Genomic DNA, 19,060 nt, shown 5'->3' with positions numbered 1-19,060 from the left:
ACAGTAGCAAAACGCAAAGGTGAAGTGAAAGAGGCAACAAAATAAAGAGAAGACTTGTCTCATTTACACTTTCTTCAGCTGAAGTTCATCACTTTTAGTTATTGTGGTCATCTATTTCGATCCTTAATAAGTGACAGCTGTAGAGCGTGAGAGACCAAATAGGGCAAACGCAAATCAGGGCAGATCCCTTGTTGTTGTGAGATTCCCCCCTCCCTCCCCCCCGACCCACCCAAAGTCCTTTTCATCCGAGTGTTTTTAAAAAGAGACACAGGAGAAATGACCGAGCTGAGCAGCTGGGTCAGCCTCATCCACAAAGTATCTCATTTATCGCTGCATTTAAACAGTGGAGGTGCATTCAGTTTTTATTACATCATGTCATCATTTACGTATTCTTCTTGCACTTGATTTCCTTAATGTATGATAACTATGAATATGCAGATGTGTAGACTTTAAATTAAGATACATTTTAGTGCCTTTATGTTGGGATAAGAGTTAGGTCAATGGGGGCTCTGCGCCTCGTGTGATGTCACTTGAGTCAACACCAGTTGACGCTGAAGACTACGACTTCAAAACAAATCTGGGAAGTGAGTTCCTTTAGGCTAGCATCTCTAGCTGCTACTGCATAAATCAGCCTAATCAGTTGGAGCACACATTGCATTGTGGGTAGTGTAGGCACTAGTTTTGACAAAGCAAGCAACATGTAGAAAGAAAGATTATCTGGTTTATCATTTAAGCTGCACAACTTGACTGTGACAGTATTAAAGGAGTCAGTCGAGCGCTGTTACGGTGTAGGCTGGTTTTGCTTCTTTACTTCAGTCAAAGATCTGAGTAGCTCTTTCACCGCTGTGTCTAATCTGAGGGCTGCATCAAAGCACAATGATCTCATCAAATATAGGACACATGTTGAGTTACAGACCCCGTCCCGCTGCAGCGTGTCCCAGCCTGACCTGATGGCATCTGGTGCCTCCGCCTCCGCCAATCAGCTCTCACAGGCCTTCAGCTAAAAATGTATCGGGAGAGAAACAGGAGCCTTTCTAGGTTCTTGCTTTTCAAAATCTGATGATGCAGGGGGGCTGTGCCACTTTTTGGAGGTCTTGTGCCCCATTTTTGGGAGACCCTTGCTTTTTGAATATTGCTTGGGTCACTGATCTAAAGGCTGGCTTGTCTGTAGAGTATTTTAGCCCACATATACAAGGAGGTTTACTCTAATGCAGTGCGTAGGGCAGACCCATTGTCCCTGGAGGACAACATGTGATAGGAAACAAGCTAAGTGGTGAGGACGACTGCTGGTTGAGAAGCCGCCTGTGTTACTGCGGTTAGACTCCTTTTGTCTTGAGCGGAATGGGCCGGGCAATTTACTGACACTGAACAGTCAAATGGCAAACTCACTGCGGGCGGTTCTGCGTTTTCTCAGCACTTTTGAGAGCTGAGCTTTGAGTAGAGAGCGTGGAATTGATTTATGAAGCCCGTCCAGCAATGATGCTGCAGTGATACCATTGTGTCAGTCACTGGGGTTTTGTTGCATAATGCATTTCATTCCCTCTCTATATATTCACGGCATGCATATACAGCATCACAGATGGCCTCATTTTAACAATTAAAGCAAGATTACCCGGCGGTATAGATTGTAAACATCGTAATTGACTTGCTGCTCAGAGATAGGACGAGCAGAAGACGATTATATTCTGTGAGTGTGTGAGAGGAGGCTTGATTTACGGCCTCCGGGAAGTACAAGCTATATTTTTGTGTGTTTGTTTGCTTAAGTGCTGTGTGTGTGAGGTTTGTGTGCCGAAAGCGACAGAGGATGATGTGGAGAGAGGAGGCAACCAGCCCGATCCTCAGTGGGTACTAACTGTATGAGTGCTGGTGGAGTGTGAAAAGCAGAGGTTATGAAGCAGGACAGGCAGGGGGTTGAAGCCGGGTACATAATTCTCAGCAATACCTAAAAAACATGACTGTGGAAACTCCAGGAGAAACAAAGTATTGTTATGACTATAATGTAAATGATAGAAATTCAGGGTTGCAGCCAAAGGAGCACAAGAGGGTGCAGGACCAAGTGATTTATTGGGTAAACACTTTGCATCAATCAAAGATGGCAGGAAGTTAACTCACTTTATCACAGCTGCATTTGCTCAACGTTTACTCAATACAAAAGATGATGTTATCAAAGCCACTGTCTGTACAATAAAGTGCTTTTAGCTGCCCAAAGGGGCTCTGAACAGGAGAAAGAAGGAGTCACTGTGGGAGTGTGTGAGAGGTATAGTTGACTGTGTCCATCTGCACCACATGCAGTTTGATTGAGTGACTTTGCACCAAACACTGAAGTCAAGCCTACCCACTCAGTGAGCGGCTGGCTTCCTGATGTTAGCACAGATCAAACTGTATTTAACCCTGTGGAGATTCCCGTTGGTGATTTCCTAAGCCACTGTGAAGATAGTTTAGTTCTTATTTATCTGCTTTCATTGGCTGACTCCGTTCATTTATTCGAGGATTGTGCTAACATGCAAATTTGAGGAAATTGTCTTTTACTGGAGTGCTTTCATTTGAGATTACTTTTAATCTTTGCACATTTCAGATGGAAATATTGTGCCTTGTACTCAGATTACCCAGCTAGCAGGGAACATTCCCTTCATATGACTTACAAGTTCTAATTACGTTTGAAAGGAAACGTTTTAATCTAATATTCAAAGAACGTTTTAAGGATGTTTATCCTTTCAAATATTGTTCTTGTAACGTTAAAACTCAAACTAAGACATAATGTTTTAACAACATTCAGAGGATGTTTTAAGGACGTTATCAGGGCCATAGATTATGTTGCATAATAAAGGATGAGCATTGTCATTGCGACATTCAGAAAATGTTTGGAAGATGTTATTGTGGCCTGAGATGACAATGTTTTTTTTCTAAAACCTTCCTGAAATGTGATTTGTTCACAAAAGAAGAACATTCTTACTGCAAACGTTGTCCTACTATTAAAAACAAAATTCTGGGAACCAAATAAAAACTTCCTGCTCAAAACATTACCAGAACATTGCATGGTTACATTCTCAGAATGTTCTTTGAACAAAGAATTTCCTGCTGGGTATTCAGATGACTTAAAATTAATGATGTATTATATATTGACATATTTTGTACTGGATAAAGTATTTATAAACTCTTAGTGTTTACGTCCCCACTAGGGGGTGCTGCTGAATAAAGGGCACAGACAACTGTAGAGTGTGATGATTCTTTCACTGTAGAACAGAGGGAAGTCTGATACATAGGTAGATAGGTGTATATAGATTATCAGATGCTGCAGATGTAAATAACCATTATTTTGTATTTGACCTATTGTTGTACAAAGTATCTGTATTGGACAGCAGAGGTCCTCCACATATGGAGGCATCATCCAGGAAATGTAGACATTTTTCATCTAAGGGTGAAATCAAAAATCGATGTTTTAAATTGTTAGTCAATAATATTATGTAATAAAATGTATTTATCAAGAACTGTAAATTAAAATAAGAAAGAGAAGAGATGTACCAAATGTTATGTCCCTGGGCAGATCGACTACAGAACACAATAAATAACCTGCTAAACGTGACTGACACCAACTCCCATGGTTTTATTTTCCAATTAACCGTCCCCTCTCATGATGTGCAGCTGAATAAAAACAGTATTAAAATGACTGGTTAGATCACCATTTAACATCACTAAGAAGTTATCTGACACTTATTGAAAATTCGGTCTTACTCACATGATGTTTGTAATAATAAATAAATGCATTATATTTCATAAACATACACGTTTTTGTTTGAGCTCCTGCAGCATTTTGGACAGCCTAATTACACAAAAGTTGTTCTTCTTAACCAAACAAATCTGACTATAAATTATCTATAAACTATTTACAAACTCATTAGATGAATTGTTTTACACACTTAAACCCAGTTTAGAAAAAATACAATAAGACCACTGTTAGTGCATATATTTATACAATTTATTATATTTGACATAGTAAGTTACACTTACAGCAGGAAAAGCCTCGTGTGTCCTCTTCCTGCTGTGGCCGCTTTCCAGATCAGACGCTTCACACGTCCACATGGAAGTTTCAGGAAACCGTGCAAACAAAAGTCTCTGCGGGAACGCCTCAAACTCCCGGCAGCTCCACTAATCTGCTACATCCAAGGAGCCATCACAGAGGCCTCCTTCTGCACCTGCTGAGGAAACAAAAACAGACAATCTCATTTAAAAGATCAAATTTAAATCTATGTAATCACAACCTGTCAGGATGAAAACACAACTCGTTACAGATGTCCTGCAAACAAACAAAATGACAACATAAAAACCTCTATATATGATAATGTCACATTTTAAGTCGTAGTAGAGTATAATAGAAATGATAAAATGCTGTTAGAATTATTAATAAGTGTGGTCTCTCATTACGGAGCCTACTGTATTGTTTATAAACCAAGGCTAGCATGTGCTTACCTTGTTTAGCTCAGGAAAAAGCTCCTGAATGGTGATGTCCAACAGCACATAGGTCAGCTGAGGAAGGCAAAGAGAAGGGAGAAGATGAAAAGCATTAAGGACAGTCATTTGAAAAAAAGTTACAATATGCAAAAGCTATATTACAGGGGGATTTGACTTTGCAATCAGATTACACAAAACACTTACTATAAGAGTGTTTGCATACACACAGGTACGAGTGTAAACATGCAGAGATATTTAGCAGGGAGACAAGCTCCAATTCAATTTAGCTGACCTGTCTCCTTTCTTCCTGGTCTGTTTCCCATGATGCTTTAAAACACTTTGAATGTGTGTGCGAGTGTATCTGTGTGTGTGTTTGTGTACCTGTTTGTTGAGAACTGGCTGTTGTAGTCCATCAAAGAGGAGACGTACTCCTTCATACCTGGCCTCTTCTCCGATACATTTTCCCAGGAAGTCTAAAGGATAAATGTCTTATGAATTTTCCAGCAAACGCATTCAATTGATCACTTGTTCTCCCATGTGTACATTTATCTTTAAAGTGGAAATGTCTGCAGCCGAATGGTCTACAAAATAACAAAAAAAACAAGGAATATCTGAGTGAATACCTGGAATATACGTCATCATCTCCTCAAACGTCTTCTTCGCCCTCCTCTGCTTGTCCTGAGCCGAGCGGGGCTGGCTGCTCTCACAGAAAACTGTGTCTAGAAGGCCAAACATCATGTACATCATTGTTGCTTCTCATAAAATGACTGTGTTTAAAGGAATAGTCCACGAATAACAAAATCAACTCCACTCTCTTTACTATCACATGCATGTAAATATCTCTGCAGCGTACCTCTCAGCAGCGTGATGAGCGAGACGAGCCGGTGCTCCTGGACCACAGTGTTCAGTTTGTAGTGAAGGTAGTGATCTGTGTAAGCTTCCAGTGTGTTCTTAAACAGGATCCTGCCGGTCATCAGCAGGTGGTGCAGCCAGTCAGGGATGTGGAAGATGACTCGACCTGGTGACATTAAAGAAGGAGGAGAGAGTGGGGGAGCAAACAATGGGCTCAGGGGTGTACTTCATCAAAGTGGTGATTCATGGGGAACCTTTATGTAATGATTTTTCTATTTAGAATACCGAAGATTTTCTGTACTTTTTTCCTTTTTATTACTTTAAAGATATAATCTCGAAGATTTTCGAGCAGTGGTTGGTCTGCCAGAGAGAGTAGGCGGAGCTACGCAGCTGCTTTTCCGGTCTCTGCGAGTGTTGCGAGTAAACAGTAATCTACTATGGCTGAACAAACAAAGAAAAGATCGATGACTACAGATACAACTTCAAAAATAAGTAAAAATCTAAAGAAAAAGAAACAAATTTGACGCTCAGATGAAGGCAAACAGTCTAAAAAGGAAAGCGACCGTCAGCGAGGAAAATCAAGAGTTACAATCGGAGCCAACCGTGGATGTCACACATGCAACACTGTCTGGATATCTGGGATGTGTGCTCCCGCAGTTACCGTTCATCACCACAGGTGCCGCCAAACAGAACAAAACTGAGATCTTCGAGATTACAACTTTAAAGAACTTTGTAACTTTAAAGTAAACAAATTTAGGTCACGTGTCCTGCTAAAGGACATGTTAACATTGGGACAAACTTTTCTTCACTTTAAGAACCCATTACACAATTTCAGTAACCAATAAAAAGCATTAAATATAAAGTTCATATGATAAAGCAGACTAAATGTACTCACCCATATACATTAAGTAGTCATAAACCCCTTCCACAGTGATCATTTCCATGAAGTAATTCTGATTGAACCTCTTCTCAGTCAGCTCGGATCGGTTGGCATTGTTTTTGAAGAGGTCATTGAAGAGCTGTGAGAGAGAGATTTACGTCTAATGTTAAGACTAAAGCACGTTACCATAATCTCTTCTGCTCTGAGTAATTGAAAGTTAAGTTAAATTTATGTTAGTTTGTTTTTTAAAAAGAGGGATGAGAATGTCACTGCATGGCTCCAAATTTGGTGATCCAGATTGTTTCAAACTCTGTAAGCATTGATGATATTGTATTTTTTATATTAATGAAAGTAAGAAACAAACCAGGGGCATTAAGAATAAGTTGGTAGAAAAGTAAAATAACTAATGTGACATACTGAAATGTCCATTAAAATGTTGAGTTAAGATAGACTTCCTTTTCTCCTCAGACATCTGAACAAGAAGGAAAACTGATACTATCTTTCCAACACAGAAAAACTAACCGTGTAAAAGGTTTCTACAAAGATGTCTGGGTAGATTCAAACCATGACTCTGCTTTGAAAACTATCTCTAAAACATGTAGCTGTAAAGCTCGATTGGATTGCGAGTTTGAACCGGAAAGTGGTAACAGGCAGCTCTTCAGTATAAACAGTCATTAAACTAAATTTGAGCCTTAAGGAGATTCCAACTGCACTGAGAGGATAACATTCCTGCGGCCCAGACTTGCAGAAAGAGAGTGAATAGAGTATAAAAAAATGAATCCCCGACCTTTTTATCATTTTCCGAGGTGGGGCTCAGGATGGTGAGCTCAGGACGGCTGGGTTTAGGTTTGGGAGATTCACAGGAGTTGAAGAAGGACTGGATGAAAGGCTCCAGATGCTGCCCTTTCTGTCAGAGAAAACACATTGTCTGAGTTATAATGGCAGCACTATTTCTCCTGCAGGTGTATTTCTGATATAAACATCCTTACATTTTCACTGATAAGATGGGAAACCATTGTATTGTGGATAGATAGGACTATGTCCACAAAAAGACACCATTAGGAAAGCTTTTCTTACCTCTTTTATCAGTTTGCTGGGAACCGACTTAATGATTTTCCCTGTGAAACATAAAAACGTCATCTCAGTGATGGAGGGCTCTTTACATTCTGCCTCTGTCAGAAACACAAATACATTTCACCCCACTCCAGGGCCATGCTGACCATTATCGCAGTGTTTGACTATGCTGTGCTGTTCAAACATAATCTATCGCGCCGGTACTCTCATACTGTACCCAGGTTCACGTCAGGTAACATCTTGTCCAGGAACTGAGACTCCATACTGTGTGGAGACAGGAAGTCTGCCAGCAGTTGGCTGTTGCTGAGCTCCGGGTGCTGCAGAAGTTTCTGCAAAGTAAGCACATGTAAATGTCTTTATTAAGAGGACCTTGAGTCAATGCTGTGGCTTTTAAATATACTGGAGAAATAAGTATATTGAGAAAAAGCAGGTCCAGTATATAACTTGGGGTTGCCATGGGGACGTTACACAGATGTTTATCTAACTTTTGTAAAGGCGGTTCAAGCAGCTTTGTTGCATGAAAAGAGACCACTTTCAACAAAATATCTATCCAAGTTTCATTTTCTGTTCACTAATTTCCACATAGTATAAACCAGCGCCCTGTCATAACTTAAATGTGTCCAATGATTCGCTTTGTAACAAAATTTCCACACAGAATTATGTGCTAATAAGCGAGTGTTAGCATGCTAACACACTAAACAAATATGAAAACATGGTAAAACATTAGCATTTTAACATTATAAAGTGTGTAAGCATGCTGCTGTTAGCCTTTAGCTCAAAACACAGATGTGCTTAAGTGCCTAACATAAATGCTTGCATGGCTACTTGTCTTGTTGTTTTGTCCATTATCATCTTGTAGTGATGCACTTCTAAGCAAGGACCATTAAAATTAATTCTCTTGGTGGTGCGTTTAAGAAACTCCCGTTCAAACAAGTCTTGGGATTTGTGAATTAGATGCTGAAAACTCTATGAATTCATGAGAAATGATCCGACAGTGTATCTCAGAAGAGAAACAATGTGTAGTCGTCAAAAGGATGTCAATGGGTCATTTGTGTTCAACAGCCATGTCTCAAATATTATTATGAGGGCTGTTAAAAAAGAGCATTCCTTACAACAACAGCAGACCCTGAACTGCTTCAAATATACACAAAACTGTAAATCTAAACCTTTGATATACATGTCTAATAAGCTTCAAAAGCAAAAATATATTTGCTCTTCCTCCTCAGATATCTACCTGAAGGTACTCCTGGAACTCCTCCCGTTTGGATGTGAGGAACTCGTAATTCTTTGGACCGATGATTCTCTTCGAAGGCAACTGTGCGTCTGGAAATGAGCCTGCAGAGGGTGTAAGATTTCACAGAGAGAAATGCTTCAGAAGATACTTCAAAAAACACGTTTTCTTTTACCTAAATAGGAAAATAATTTGCTTTCCCGTCACATCAATGCAGCAGGGCCATTAAACCTACATGACTCCTGACATTAAGCTTCACGTGGAGCTAATGTTCTGTGAATCCTGTGGAATCATTTCAGTGGGTAACTCCTTCCTTATGACAGTCAGTGGAAAAACAACAGCACACAGGCCCACCTATGCTAGCTAGAGCAACAAATATAGAAAACCTACCATGAAACTCAGTGAGCTTTGATTCAAGGACATAGAACTCCAGATATCTTCTGTACACAGACCAGTGCTCGGTCTCATGTCCCACTGCAGACAAACACATTCAGGAACATTCAAGAGTTAGATCAAAAAGTTAGATCACAGTAAAGTTACATCAAAGTTGGTGGTTTGTTTGCCAACATGCCAGGCTGCAGCCCTAATCTGATCCAATACATGCAGTCCTAAAGGAGAAGTTTAGTAAAGCAGGACACTCTCTCTCTGATGACAGAGAGCGAGACAGGAGGACGGGTCCTCTGAGTCTCACCTGCCTTCCGGTCATTGCGCTCTACATCGATACAGAACACAGGAATCCTCTCCCTCTTCACATCGTCGTCGTAGAAATCAATATATGGGATGGTGATGTTCCAGGCTGAGAGGTTTCGCGGGGTGCTCGGGGTGGAGGCGGCCTCCATGGGAGAGTCATCCTCCAGCACCATCATGGCTTCCTCCACCTTGTAGGGAAGGAAGAGAGAGAGGTTAAGGGCAAGTAGAGGAAGCACATTTGAAACAATTAGTTCACGGTCAGAACACTGTCTATTAAAAGGCTCGAGGTCTGCCCTGAGTTCAAGTTTATTTTTGTACTGACTTATTATGCAAGTTTGTTCATCCGTCCAACCTTTTGTGTCTTGACTTTGAAGCTCATTTAACACACAGAAGAAATGCAAAACAAACACTGCTTATCTTTTATACTCTGTACAGGAAGGACAATTAAAGAAATATTTCCTGAAACACAGCTAACTATTAGACTTCACCAGCTGAGGGAGACAATATTATAAATATATGTGTTCTTATTGCTTATTTCCCAATGTGCAAATGTACAAAACAGTACTGCACTTTCTTTTGTAACAGATCATTTGGGCGGCTGTGGCCCAGTGGTAGAGTCTGTCGGTTCGATCCCTGACTGCTAATGTTACATGTCGAGGTGAAGAAGACACTGAACCCCAAATTGCTTCCAAAGGCTCAGCCATCAGGTGTGAATGTGCATATACTGATTGGAGATTGGCACTTAGGCCTTTGCCATCAGAGTGTGAATGGGTGAATGTGACATGTTGTGTAAAAGCAGCTGTAAGTAAAAAAAGCACTATATAAGTACAGCCCATTTACCATTCGGTCAGAACTGTGATAAATGACACAAATCAGTTACATGTCTGTCAATCAAAGCAGATGTTAAGTGATTTCCTTGCTCCTTAGACCCCTCACAACCTTTTGTCAACTAAGTACCTGCATTGTGAAAAAACAGTTCATTTTCTATTGGATAAAATCATGCAGCTGAAAATAATAGATAAAACTTCAAGGGAGCACCAGACAACTAGATATACTTCCATCCATCCATTATCTATACTGCTTATCCTGTTCAGAGTCGCGGGGGGGGGGCGGAGCCTATCGTCATTGGGCGGGAGGGGGGGTACACCCTGGACTGATCGCCCGTCCTAGATTTACTTGTGTTTCTTTTATTATGTGTAAGGCATGTATCTTTTTTTTTGTCAAACTAGGCAGCAAAACTAACAAAAGCACTGGTGACAATAAAGAGCTACTGGTTCTTCCCAAGAGCACAATTACTTGAAGATATTGAGAAGCCAGACAGCAATGATCCACCTTAACCTGAGCTATCATAGGGAAAACTCTGAGGCATATTTTGGTGGACGGTTTCTTTCCTTTCTTTACTCACTAATGCCCCCAAGTGGTAGCTACAGTCACAGTATAGAGAAGTGCTTAGCTTAAATGTTGCGGTTTTTAAAATAAAACAAAAAAATATTTTTTTTTGTTGTATTTTGTGTTATACTGAAGTCTGAAAACAATATTAATCAGAGAAGGATCATTTTATATTTGTTTTTAACTACATTCTACATGAAATCATAATCCAATGAGCATTGAACACTTTAGATCATGTTAAAATAGCCTCACCATATCGTCTTCTCCCTCCACCAGCCCGTAGGATGGCAGCATGGCCCCCTCCATGGTCGTGCTCTTGAACACTCCTTTGATCTTGCTGCCAATGCGGCTGATCCCGAAGGACTCGCCCCTCTTTGACGTGTTCCTGCAGGCCATACAGGGAGGTTATTAGACAATGCGTGAGGAATGAGATGCGCATGGCTTCAGCAAAGCGCATGCAGCTTGAAAGAGGTGACAGGAAAGGAACCGTAGAGGGAGAGAAGGGGGAACAAGGAGCAGCGAATTGCATCGGTTCCATGACTGTACAAAGGGAGGGGGACAAAGCTAAGGTAGCCAAACCCAAAGCCAAAACATCACTTCACAGCCATCTCACAATGAAATGCCTGGGTTATTGTTTAAGGACTGCAGCGGGGCCATAAGCAGACACAGCACACAGCAGTGAGCAGTGAATTCATGAACAGATGAGTCGTTTGAAGAGGATCACAAAATGTCAAATGATCAGATACCAGTCGACCAGAGAACACACAAAACATCACATGTGCTCTGTGTGAGGGTCTGTTACATCAGGTGAAATAGAAACCACCATAAGAACCCAATACACGAGAAACTGGACATTGAAAATTCACTGCATTTTAAAAACAACAGAAGAATTTTAAGCCTAAACAACACAACAGAGTTTGACAGATGACAAAAAAAAAAAACAGGATCTCATGCATCAGTCCCACCATGCAGGCGTCTGGCCGGGACTGAGGGGTGGGGGAGTCACGTAGGGGTGAAAGTGGACAGCATGACATCACACTGAGCGACCTGTGCCACACGGATGGACCCTGACTTACTTGGGTGATGAGTGGCGGTGGGATAGCGAGCCGTATGGGAAAGTTGTGAACGTGGACTGGGCATGGAGGGAGTTAAAAGATGCAGGTGAAGAGCTGCCAGAGGCGGTGAACAGTGAGGAGGGGGACTCGGGGCTCCAGTCCCAGGAACTATAAGCAGAACAGGGTCACGTCCCCGCGGGCAAGAGGAGGGAGAGGGCCGTGGATCATACCGGGGCAGGCAGTATGGTGGTTACAGAATCAGAGTGGACATACAGTCACAGACACAGCACGGTGGAGGCAGTACAAAGATGGAGTAACGGGCGGACAGACGGGCAGAGTGGAAGGGGGGTTACTGAACTGCAGACATGGAGGGAGTTGAGGCTTGTAGTTTTTTATGAATGGAGTGAGTAAGAGCTATTATCTGCTGTTACTTTCTTCATCTTTGTGTGGCATAAGTCGTGCTGCTTTGAAAATGGCCTTCAAAATAAGAGCGTTTCCTAACCAGATAAAGAAAATAAATCCCCTCCTGTTTGATTCTGTAATTTTTTCTGCCTGTCTTTGTTAAATGAAGCCCAAACGAATCTAGAATTTATGTCGCATGTATTCAGCAGCATGTCTCCTGATTAGCCCTTTTAACATATTAATGATGATTCATGCAGTATGATTAACACGATTAGCTGATTGAGGTCACTATTTGCAACCTTCACTCATTTGCATTCACAACACAGGCACCAAATAAAACATCTATTTAGCAGTTAAATTAGATTAGCAAAAAAAAATTAAACATCATCATAATCTCATCAACTCGTGCTCATTGAACTGAAGGCCTGAGTGCAATATGCAGAGAGCACAGTGAATTGGTACTAAAAGGCAGCACATGTTCCTCTGTAAACCAGTCAGGCGAGGATGAGGTGTTGTTTGTATCTTGCGTGCAGCAGCACTGCTCAGCCAGTCACTGTTTTTTTTTTTTTTTTTTCAATCAGCACACACCAATGCCTTATACTCACCGAATGTCATCCAAACTGAGGCTATTTCTGGAACAATATGCACAAGGAGTTAGTGGCAGGGCCCCGTGGCCGCATACACACCGCACCCCGAGATAGAAACATGGTAGTCTGTAACTGGACTCAGGTCACCTCACTCTCACTTAAATCTACTGCAAACTAAAAAAAAACTTTTTCTTTCTCATGAATGAATAGCTTCTTTCAAGCTTTAAAAATACGTCATTTAAAATCAATCTATATTTATATTTGATGCAGCTAGCACAAACTACATTCTGCCCTCATGCTGCAGTGGTTATTGTGGTACAGAGAACATTAAAAAAGAGTTATAAATTATAAGTGAACTTCCTAAAAATAAAGTGTTGCATGTGGGTGCAAACACAGCAAACAGTGCTTTAAAAACAAAACATAAACTACCAGTGAGGCTTTTTGTTGACTACATTGTGAAATATCACTGTTCATCAGTTACTAACAGATGCATAAATATACTGGATCAAAATAAGGTCAAGCTTTTATTTTGTGAAACAGAAATATAAAAAGTGTTAAAGTGAAACCTACCTGCTCATCTTGGAGTTCCTGGCAGGGGACTCGGCCCCTCGCAGCAGCTGGCGGAAGTACTGGAGACACGGAAACAGCAAAGAAAAGTGTGTAAATCTCAACCCACACACGACATATAAAAATACTTACTACAACATACTACAACAGTATAAGCGCAACCTGAAAGAAACATACTAGTGGACGTATAGAGTGACCACTTCGTCTCGCGAGTAATCATGGCCGCACTGTTTATTGTGGAGCAGGAAAAGGAGTGGCATCAAAATATCAAATATTATTCATTTGAAGACACAGTGTTAATGCAGGGCTGCGGCCTGCTGTGGACAATGGCCGAGCTCGGGTCCACCCAGCTGTATTCAATGAAACAGCCTCTGAGGGGTGAAATTCGGCTTGGCAGCTTGGCATTACGCCAGTGTCGGCTCATTGGCCGGTTGGGCGTCTGGTATTGATGACACGGCCGATAGTGGTTGGTGGCTGAGAGATCGGAAGAGGATAGCGAGAGTCAGTGAATAACAAATAAAGCTCGAACTCCACCATTTGGCAGATTTCGTATTTTGCACTTCTCTGACAAAAACTGAATTAAATCGGCTGAGGATAAAACACTCAGCCTGCGCTTAAACAATCATAGTCTTAGCTTAAGATGGATTAAAACGGTTGGTACTCAGGAATATGTGTGACAGTGGGTTCAGTGATTTCTTGTTGCAGGCGCTAACCTCGTCGCTGTGACAAAACATGGGGGTGAAAACGTTCTCCAGCAGGGACAGGACGTGCTCGTAGGCTTCAAACAAACACCTCATGGTCTGCAGTTTCACCACCTCGGCATACGGGCCCTCTGCAACTGGGAATTAGGACAGAAAACATGTTACGAGCATATACACTTGTTAAGGTGTCTAAGAATTAGTTTTTTCAGTGATTCTGGGAAGATGCCTGTCACATACTGTTGCGTATCTCTTCCACTATGAAGGGGTCGAAGCGGATCTTGTCAATGCTCTCGTCCAAACAGTAGGTCTCATAGATCTTCTTCACCTCCTCATGAAGCATGATCTTCTCTGAGTCGGACAGCTCCGGGCACAGAATCCTGTCGTTGAATTCCTCTGAGAAGTTAAAAGAGTCGGACATCTCATTCTCAATGTGTGAGAACCCTGCACAGTGGTATCCCTGAGGGTCCAGATGAGTGAATATATCCAGTCTTAAGTGAGTTTTTCTGATGATTTCTGACTGTGTGGCTAAGAGAGGGATAAGAGTGAGGTTGCATCCATTGATTTTTTTTTTTGCTGTAGCTTGAACAACCAAAAAAGGAGAATCGGGATATTTCCTTCACCTCAGTCATATAACTTATTTTGAAAAGCTTTTGCAATTCAAAATCAATTCTAAATGAGCAAATTATTTTTTTAATGTGTTGTTAGAAGTTGTAGGACACAAGATAAGGAACATATTGATTTAATTAGGTAAAATTAGCAGCTTGACTGGCTGATAAAAGGCTACGTGATTACATGTAAGCAGCCAAGGTATCCTTTGAAAACTTCTTACAGGTTCGGGACGTGCTTACCGACTGCGAGGCAGAACTGCAGCACGTGGACAGCCCCTTCTTGCTTGAGGAAGTTCATAAAACGGAAGAGAAGGTCTTGCTGTTCTCTGATTTCTTTCAACTCCAGCTTCAGCACCTGATGAAACAGGGAAAGACAGAAACACAGTTAACAAAAGCAACGCTCCTAAAACATAGATATGACGTTAGCACGTCAAGCGTGGTTAGACTGTATGCACCAGTTAAAAACACTCAAGTTTGTTGGAGAATTGCTACTTATACTTTATGTTCCCCTGAATCAGACAACACACTTACGGAGGGCTTTTTGTTGCGGATATCAGAGTACTTCTGCAGGAAAGGAACCAATGTTGAGGCGGGCTCTGTGGCCACTTCAGGCTGGAGGAAGAGGAATGATTACAAAACATGTTTATCTCATCGACATTCACAGAATGTAAATCTGGTTTTGCCTGTGAACATTAGTTCACAGTTGGGGTTCAAGGCATACTTACAGGGGAGTTGTCGATGAAAATCAAAAGTAAATGATTCACTGTGTCCTGATATTAAGAAAAAACAGCCAGTAAGATCACAAAACTCACAAATCAAATAAAGTCGCAGACTGACAAACTTCATCTGTAAAAGGCTTCGAGTGAAAATAGTTTTAGATTCAGAATAATTGGCTGTAAATGTGTCTAAACTCACAGGATCAGCCAAGTAGTCCAATGAAGGAAGGAAGACAGAGCCAGCCAAGACTTCTCTTATGAGGAGAGTAAGAGATCTGAGAGGAGTGGAGAAATAAGGCAGCAGGAAATAAGAAAATGAAAGAGTAAAGAAAGATCTTAATCTACTTTTCTATAGTGTCAGTGCTGTCAGATTTTCTCCTGGGTGGATAGTAAAGTACACAGAAGCTCCACAAAGACTGAGTTACCTGCAGTCTGTAGCCTTGGGTGGTAGGATGTAGGGGAAGAGCATCTCAGTCAGCTTCCTGAGGTAGAGGAGCTCGTCTCTGCGACTGCGAAGGGCCACGTGGAGGTCAGGACCGTACTCCTCCAGTGCAGCTTGTTGAAGAAACTCTGCGTTCTTAACTACAGAGGAGAGAAAGGGAGCAGAGAGTTTTGTTGTTTCCTTTTTATAGTTGAGACAGAAGAAAAGACGCAGTGGTTGATTCATATTAGCCGTACCTTTCTGTCTTGCTTTGCTTATTATTTCAATGTGCTTCATGGAAACTTTTAGCAGCTTTTGCGTGATTAGCGATGCCACATCCACCTGAGACAAAAAAAATAATAAGTTAAAATAATTCATGATCAGTCAGTCAGCATCTAAAGAATTTACCTTAGTATGTTTTTTTTTTTCACCTTCTGAGTGCGGCGGACCAACACGGCTGCAAAGAAGCGCAAAGTCACCCTCAGCTCATCGACAAACGCCTCATCATCTGTGATGTCTCTGGAAGAAAACATTGTAAAGTAACATCTGTAAATACCTTTAACATATTACACCACTACGATAAAATACAAAAAAATAACAGTAAAAAAATGCTTACCTATACCAGGGATACACAAAGTTTTCCAGAACCAGCTCCAGAATCTTGAAAAATAAATAAAACAGAAATGTACAATGAGAAAACAAATCTTTTCATTTTATAACAAGTTTTAAACTTATGGTGAATCAATGCCGGTTTTACCTCCGAAAGGGAAGCATCCACCTTAGAGGGAACTTTCAGGTCAAGCCAGGGCTGATAGTTTTCCAGTAATAAAGTGGGTCTTTTGTTAAACAGACACAAGAATAAAACACTTTACTATACTGTAAAGTAGAGAGAAATACTTTCTGACCACTAGAGTGCAGTGTCACATCATCCACAACTTGATAAACAAGTAAGCTAATGGGCAAATTGAACGCATGTTGATAAAACAAATTCAATAAGTTTAAGGCAAAATCACACACAGTCTCTATTAAATAAATCCAAACAACATTTACCTTGTTGGTATAAAAAGCTACAATTGACCCAAATAACCACAAACAACCACTTCTTTTACTACCACTGAGCAGCAACAGAACCAGGTCATGTCTCACCTGTGCCTTTTGCATTTGATTTTCCCACAAACAGCACAGCTGTGACCCAGTGGAAACAGCTCCTGCTGGTACGTCTGCATGACAAATAGACATACGAATGAACAGCCTGTACAGGGACACTACATATTATTTAATGCATCTGCAGAGGTATCTTATCATGAGTAATTCTTTGATCATTTAATTAGATACAATTTTGTTTTTCCAATAACAGCAAAGAGCCAAAAATCTATGTTAAGTGTGTTCAGTTCTGACACTCATTCATAGAGCTAAATATCAACAATAACAACATAATAACATGCTCATGTGTTTTCTTTTCTTAATTAATCCTTATAAACCATAGACATGTTATATAAAAGCATCAAGAGACATTTTAGTAAATTAAACTTATGATCAAGGAATAGAGCCATACCGTAAATAGTTTGAAATTTGATTCTGTCTGTATTCAGACAACTTTACTCAACAACTCTTGCTTTCTGACCTACCTTGGTCTTCGGTTTGATGGAGACGAAGATGTTGGGCAGCAAAGATTCAGGCCCCAAGGAGCAGTAGAAGGTGATGACTCCAGCCAGGAAGGACCAAAACACCATTATAATGTGAATATATCTGTCAGAACGAAAGAAGAAGTAAAAAGCAGAAATACTTTTCTTTTAATAACGGCAAGTAAAGACATTTTAGCATATGAAGGTAAGATGAGATGAAGATGTCGGGGATGTCACATATATAGCAGCATTGATAGAGTAATAATAACTGTGTATTACCTGTTTAAAAGCAAAGTAGACAGCAGCAGGACCAGCAGCAGAAAGCAGAAGACTGGATACTGTCGACCCAGCTCTCTGAACCGCTCCAGCTTCATCCTGCGTCTTATTTTCTGCAGAAAAGCTGTGATGCATCCCATCTTTGTTGTTTTGGAGCCTCTTCACATGTAGCCTATTACATATGCCTGTAAAATAAAGATAACATCATGGAGCGACTGTCTAAAAATAAATAAGGGCGTGTTAAAGCCACATACAGCTTCAACTACAAACCGTCTAATTTTGTGATGCTCCTTTGCTATACAGACTAAGCAGGTTGCAGTGATTATATTTATGCACTCCAGCACTTACTGTAAATGTACGGTGGATGTTTTGGGCCATTTCTCACTGTAGTCCAGCAGCGACACCATCATGATTTTGCAAAATAAATACGCAGGCTGCGTGTTTGTAGGATCAGCGTAGGAGAGGCGAGGTGCTGTACACAGCTGTAAACAACTGCAGGATTAGAGGCAATTACACAGCAGCGTCTGTGTGTTGACTGTGCTAAAACTCTGTCTCTGTGCGGCTAATGGCTGCGCTGTTCCGGCTGTCATTTCGGGTCCATTGAGGGGCAACGGTTGCTGCTTGGTCGTCGGCGCTCGAGACGCGTGATGTCACCTCCGCTGCGTTCACAACAGCAGCCTGTAACACACTGGCTACTGTAGTTTACAGACCTACAAACGAGTAGCGTTATCAGCCACATATTCCCTCTAATAAAAAAAAGCCTAATACACGACGAGATGTCACCTTTAAGAGACAAGGTCGAGGTGGGATAGGTTCTTCCGCCACGACAGTTTATACTGTATTTTCTTAAATAACGGTCTCAAAGTGAAGTAGCGCGAATATCACTGTATGATTAACAACGTACAATGACAATTTACCTAAGAAAACGAAAAATGTATCTCAATTTTTACGTTTTTTAAGCTTGATAATATAAAAATTCGCTTCCTGTTCGCTAACCGCCAATTAATTAGTTCTGCTGTACTAGCCACATCAGTCCAGTTGCTATGGTTACATACAGATTTTGAATTGAGGCTACTGTTAAGCGTAACGGTGTTTTAGGTGCTAAAATTGTCCAAAAAACACAACTTTAGAGGCACTTGACAGCTATTTTGTTATTTGTTTTCAATTAATTGCGTTCCTACACGCCACACCTTTACACAGAGATAGAAAAACACTGAAAATACGATCAGACACCTGAATAAATTAGACCAAATATCATAATCATGGACTGATAGGCGCTAATAATCAGTATTTGACCTACTGTTAATTATCAGTATAAATGAGGAAAACCAAAGTCCTCTAAGGCCCAATTTGCTTTCCACACCATGGAGAGAATACATTACATTTAAAGGCTCAAACTGCATTATTTAGGTCAGCCTAACATTGCCTATGGGTCTTTTTAGTTCCTTGAAATAGACCATTTTCATTGCAGTCCGTTAGAATGTCCTATCAGGGAAAGCACTGGTGTGTTTAACAGAAGTACTCATTTTAGTTTTAC

General features: G+C 40.9%; 1 protein-coding gene across 8 annotated transcripts; it reads right to left on the bottom strand.

Annotated features, from left to right (window-relative positions):
• Nucleotides 1–3,481: 3,481 nt before the first annotated feature.
• LOC138591048 (sorting nexin-14-like) lies at nucleotides 3,482–18,142 on the bottom strand. Of its 8 annotated transcripts, XR_011308075.1 has the most exons (32): nucleotides 17,872–18,142; nucleotides 17,527–17,708; nucleotides 17,251–17,371; nucleotides 16,769–16,842; nucleotides 16,380–16,458; nucleotides 16,239–16,282; nucleotides 16,054–16,141; nucleotides 15,880–15,964; nucleotides 15,627–15,783; nucleotides 15,401–15,476; nucleotides 15,211–15,255; nucleotides 15,017–15,097; nucleotides 14,726–14,840; nucleotides 14,115–14,270; nucleotides 13,890–14,014; nucleotides 13,180–13,238; nucleotides 12,628–12,654; nucleotides 11,642–11,788; nucleotides 10,818–10,950; nucleotides 9,178–9,364; nucleotides 8,877–8,960; nucleotides 8,490–8,590; nucleotides 7,473–7,584; nucleotides 7,259–7,299; nucleotides 6,969–7,088; nucleotides 6,197–6,320; nucleotides 5,303–5,467; nucleotides 5,073–5,168; nucleotides 4,831–4,922; nucleotides 4,468–4,524; nucleotides 4,009–4,196; nucleotides 3,482–3,642 (listed from the first exon to the last, which is right to left on the bottom strand). XR_011308075.1 is itself a non-coding variant. In XM_069661546.1 (31 exons), exons 2-31 carry the CDS (start codon nucleotides 17,661–17,663, stop codon nucleotides 4,155–4,157), a joined length of 2,970 nt encoding a protein of 989 aa, XP_069517647.1. In that variant the 5' UTR covers nucleotides 17,664–17,708; nucleotides 17,872–18,142; the 3' UTR covers nucleotides 3,731–4,154. The 8 variants fall into 8 exon arrangements, 7 of the variants coding, with proteins under 7 accessions (XP_069517647.1, XP_069517648.1, XP_069517650.1 ...); XM_069661546.1 differs by lacking the exon at nucleotides 3,482–3,642 and having other exon boundaries at nucleotides 3,731–4,196; XM_069661547.1 differs by lacking the exon at nucleotides 3,482–3,642 and having other exon boundaries at nucleotides 3,731–4,193.
• Between the last annotated feature and the right edge of the window lie 918 nt (nucleotides 18,143–19,060).

The sequence above is a fragment of the Semicossyphus pulcher genome, unplaced genomic scaffold, assembly GCF_022749685.1.
Source record: "Semicossyphus pulcher isolate SPU_LCO1_2020_fin unplaced genomic scaffold, fSemPul1.0.p SCAF_14, whole genome shotgun sequence".
NCBI classification, from domain to species: Eukaryota; Metazoa; Chordata; class Actinopteri; order Labriformes; family Labridae; genus Semicossyphus; species Semicossyphus pulcher.
Note: the sequence above shows the minus strand (reverse complement) of the source record. Positions and strands in the feature narration are given on the sequence as shown.

What these genes read in the sequence shown, in the direction of transcription:
- LOC138591048 (XM_069661546.1), bottom strand. Translation starts at nt 17,663, where the DNA reads ATGGGATGCATCACAGCTTTTCTGCAGAAAATAAGACGCAGGATGAAG. An exon ending in TCTACTTTGCTTTTAAACAG is followed by an intron (nt 17,372 to 17,526) that starts GTAATACACAGT and finishes TCGTTCTGACAG; the next exon opens with ATATATTCACATTATAATGG. An exon ending in TGGACTACTTGGCTGATCCT is followed by an intron (nt 15,256 to 15,400) that starts GTGAGTTTAGAC and finishes TCTTAATATCAG; the next exon opens with GACACAGTGAATCATTTACT.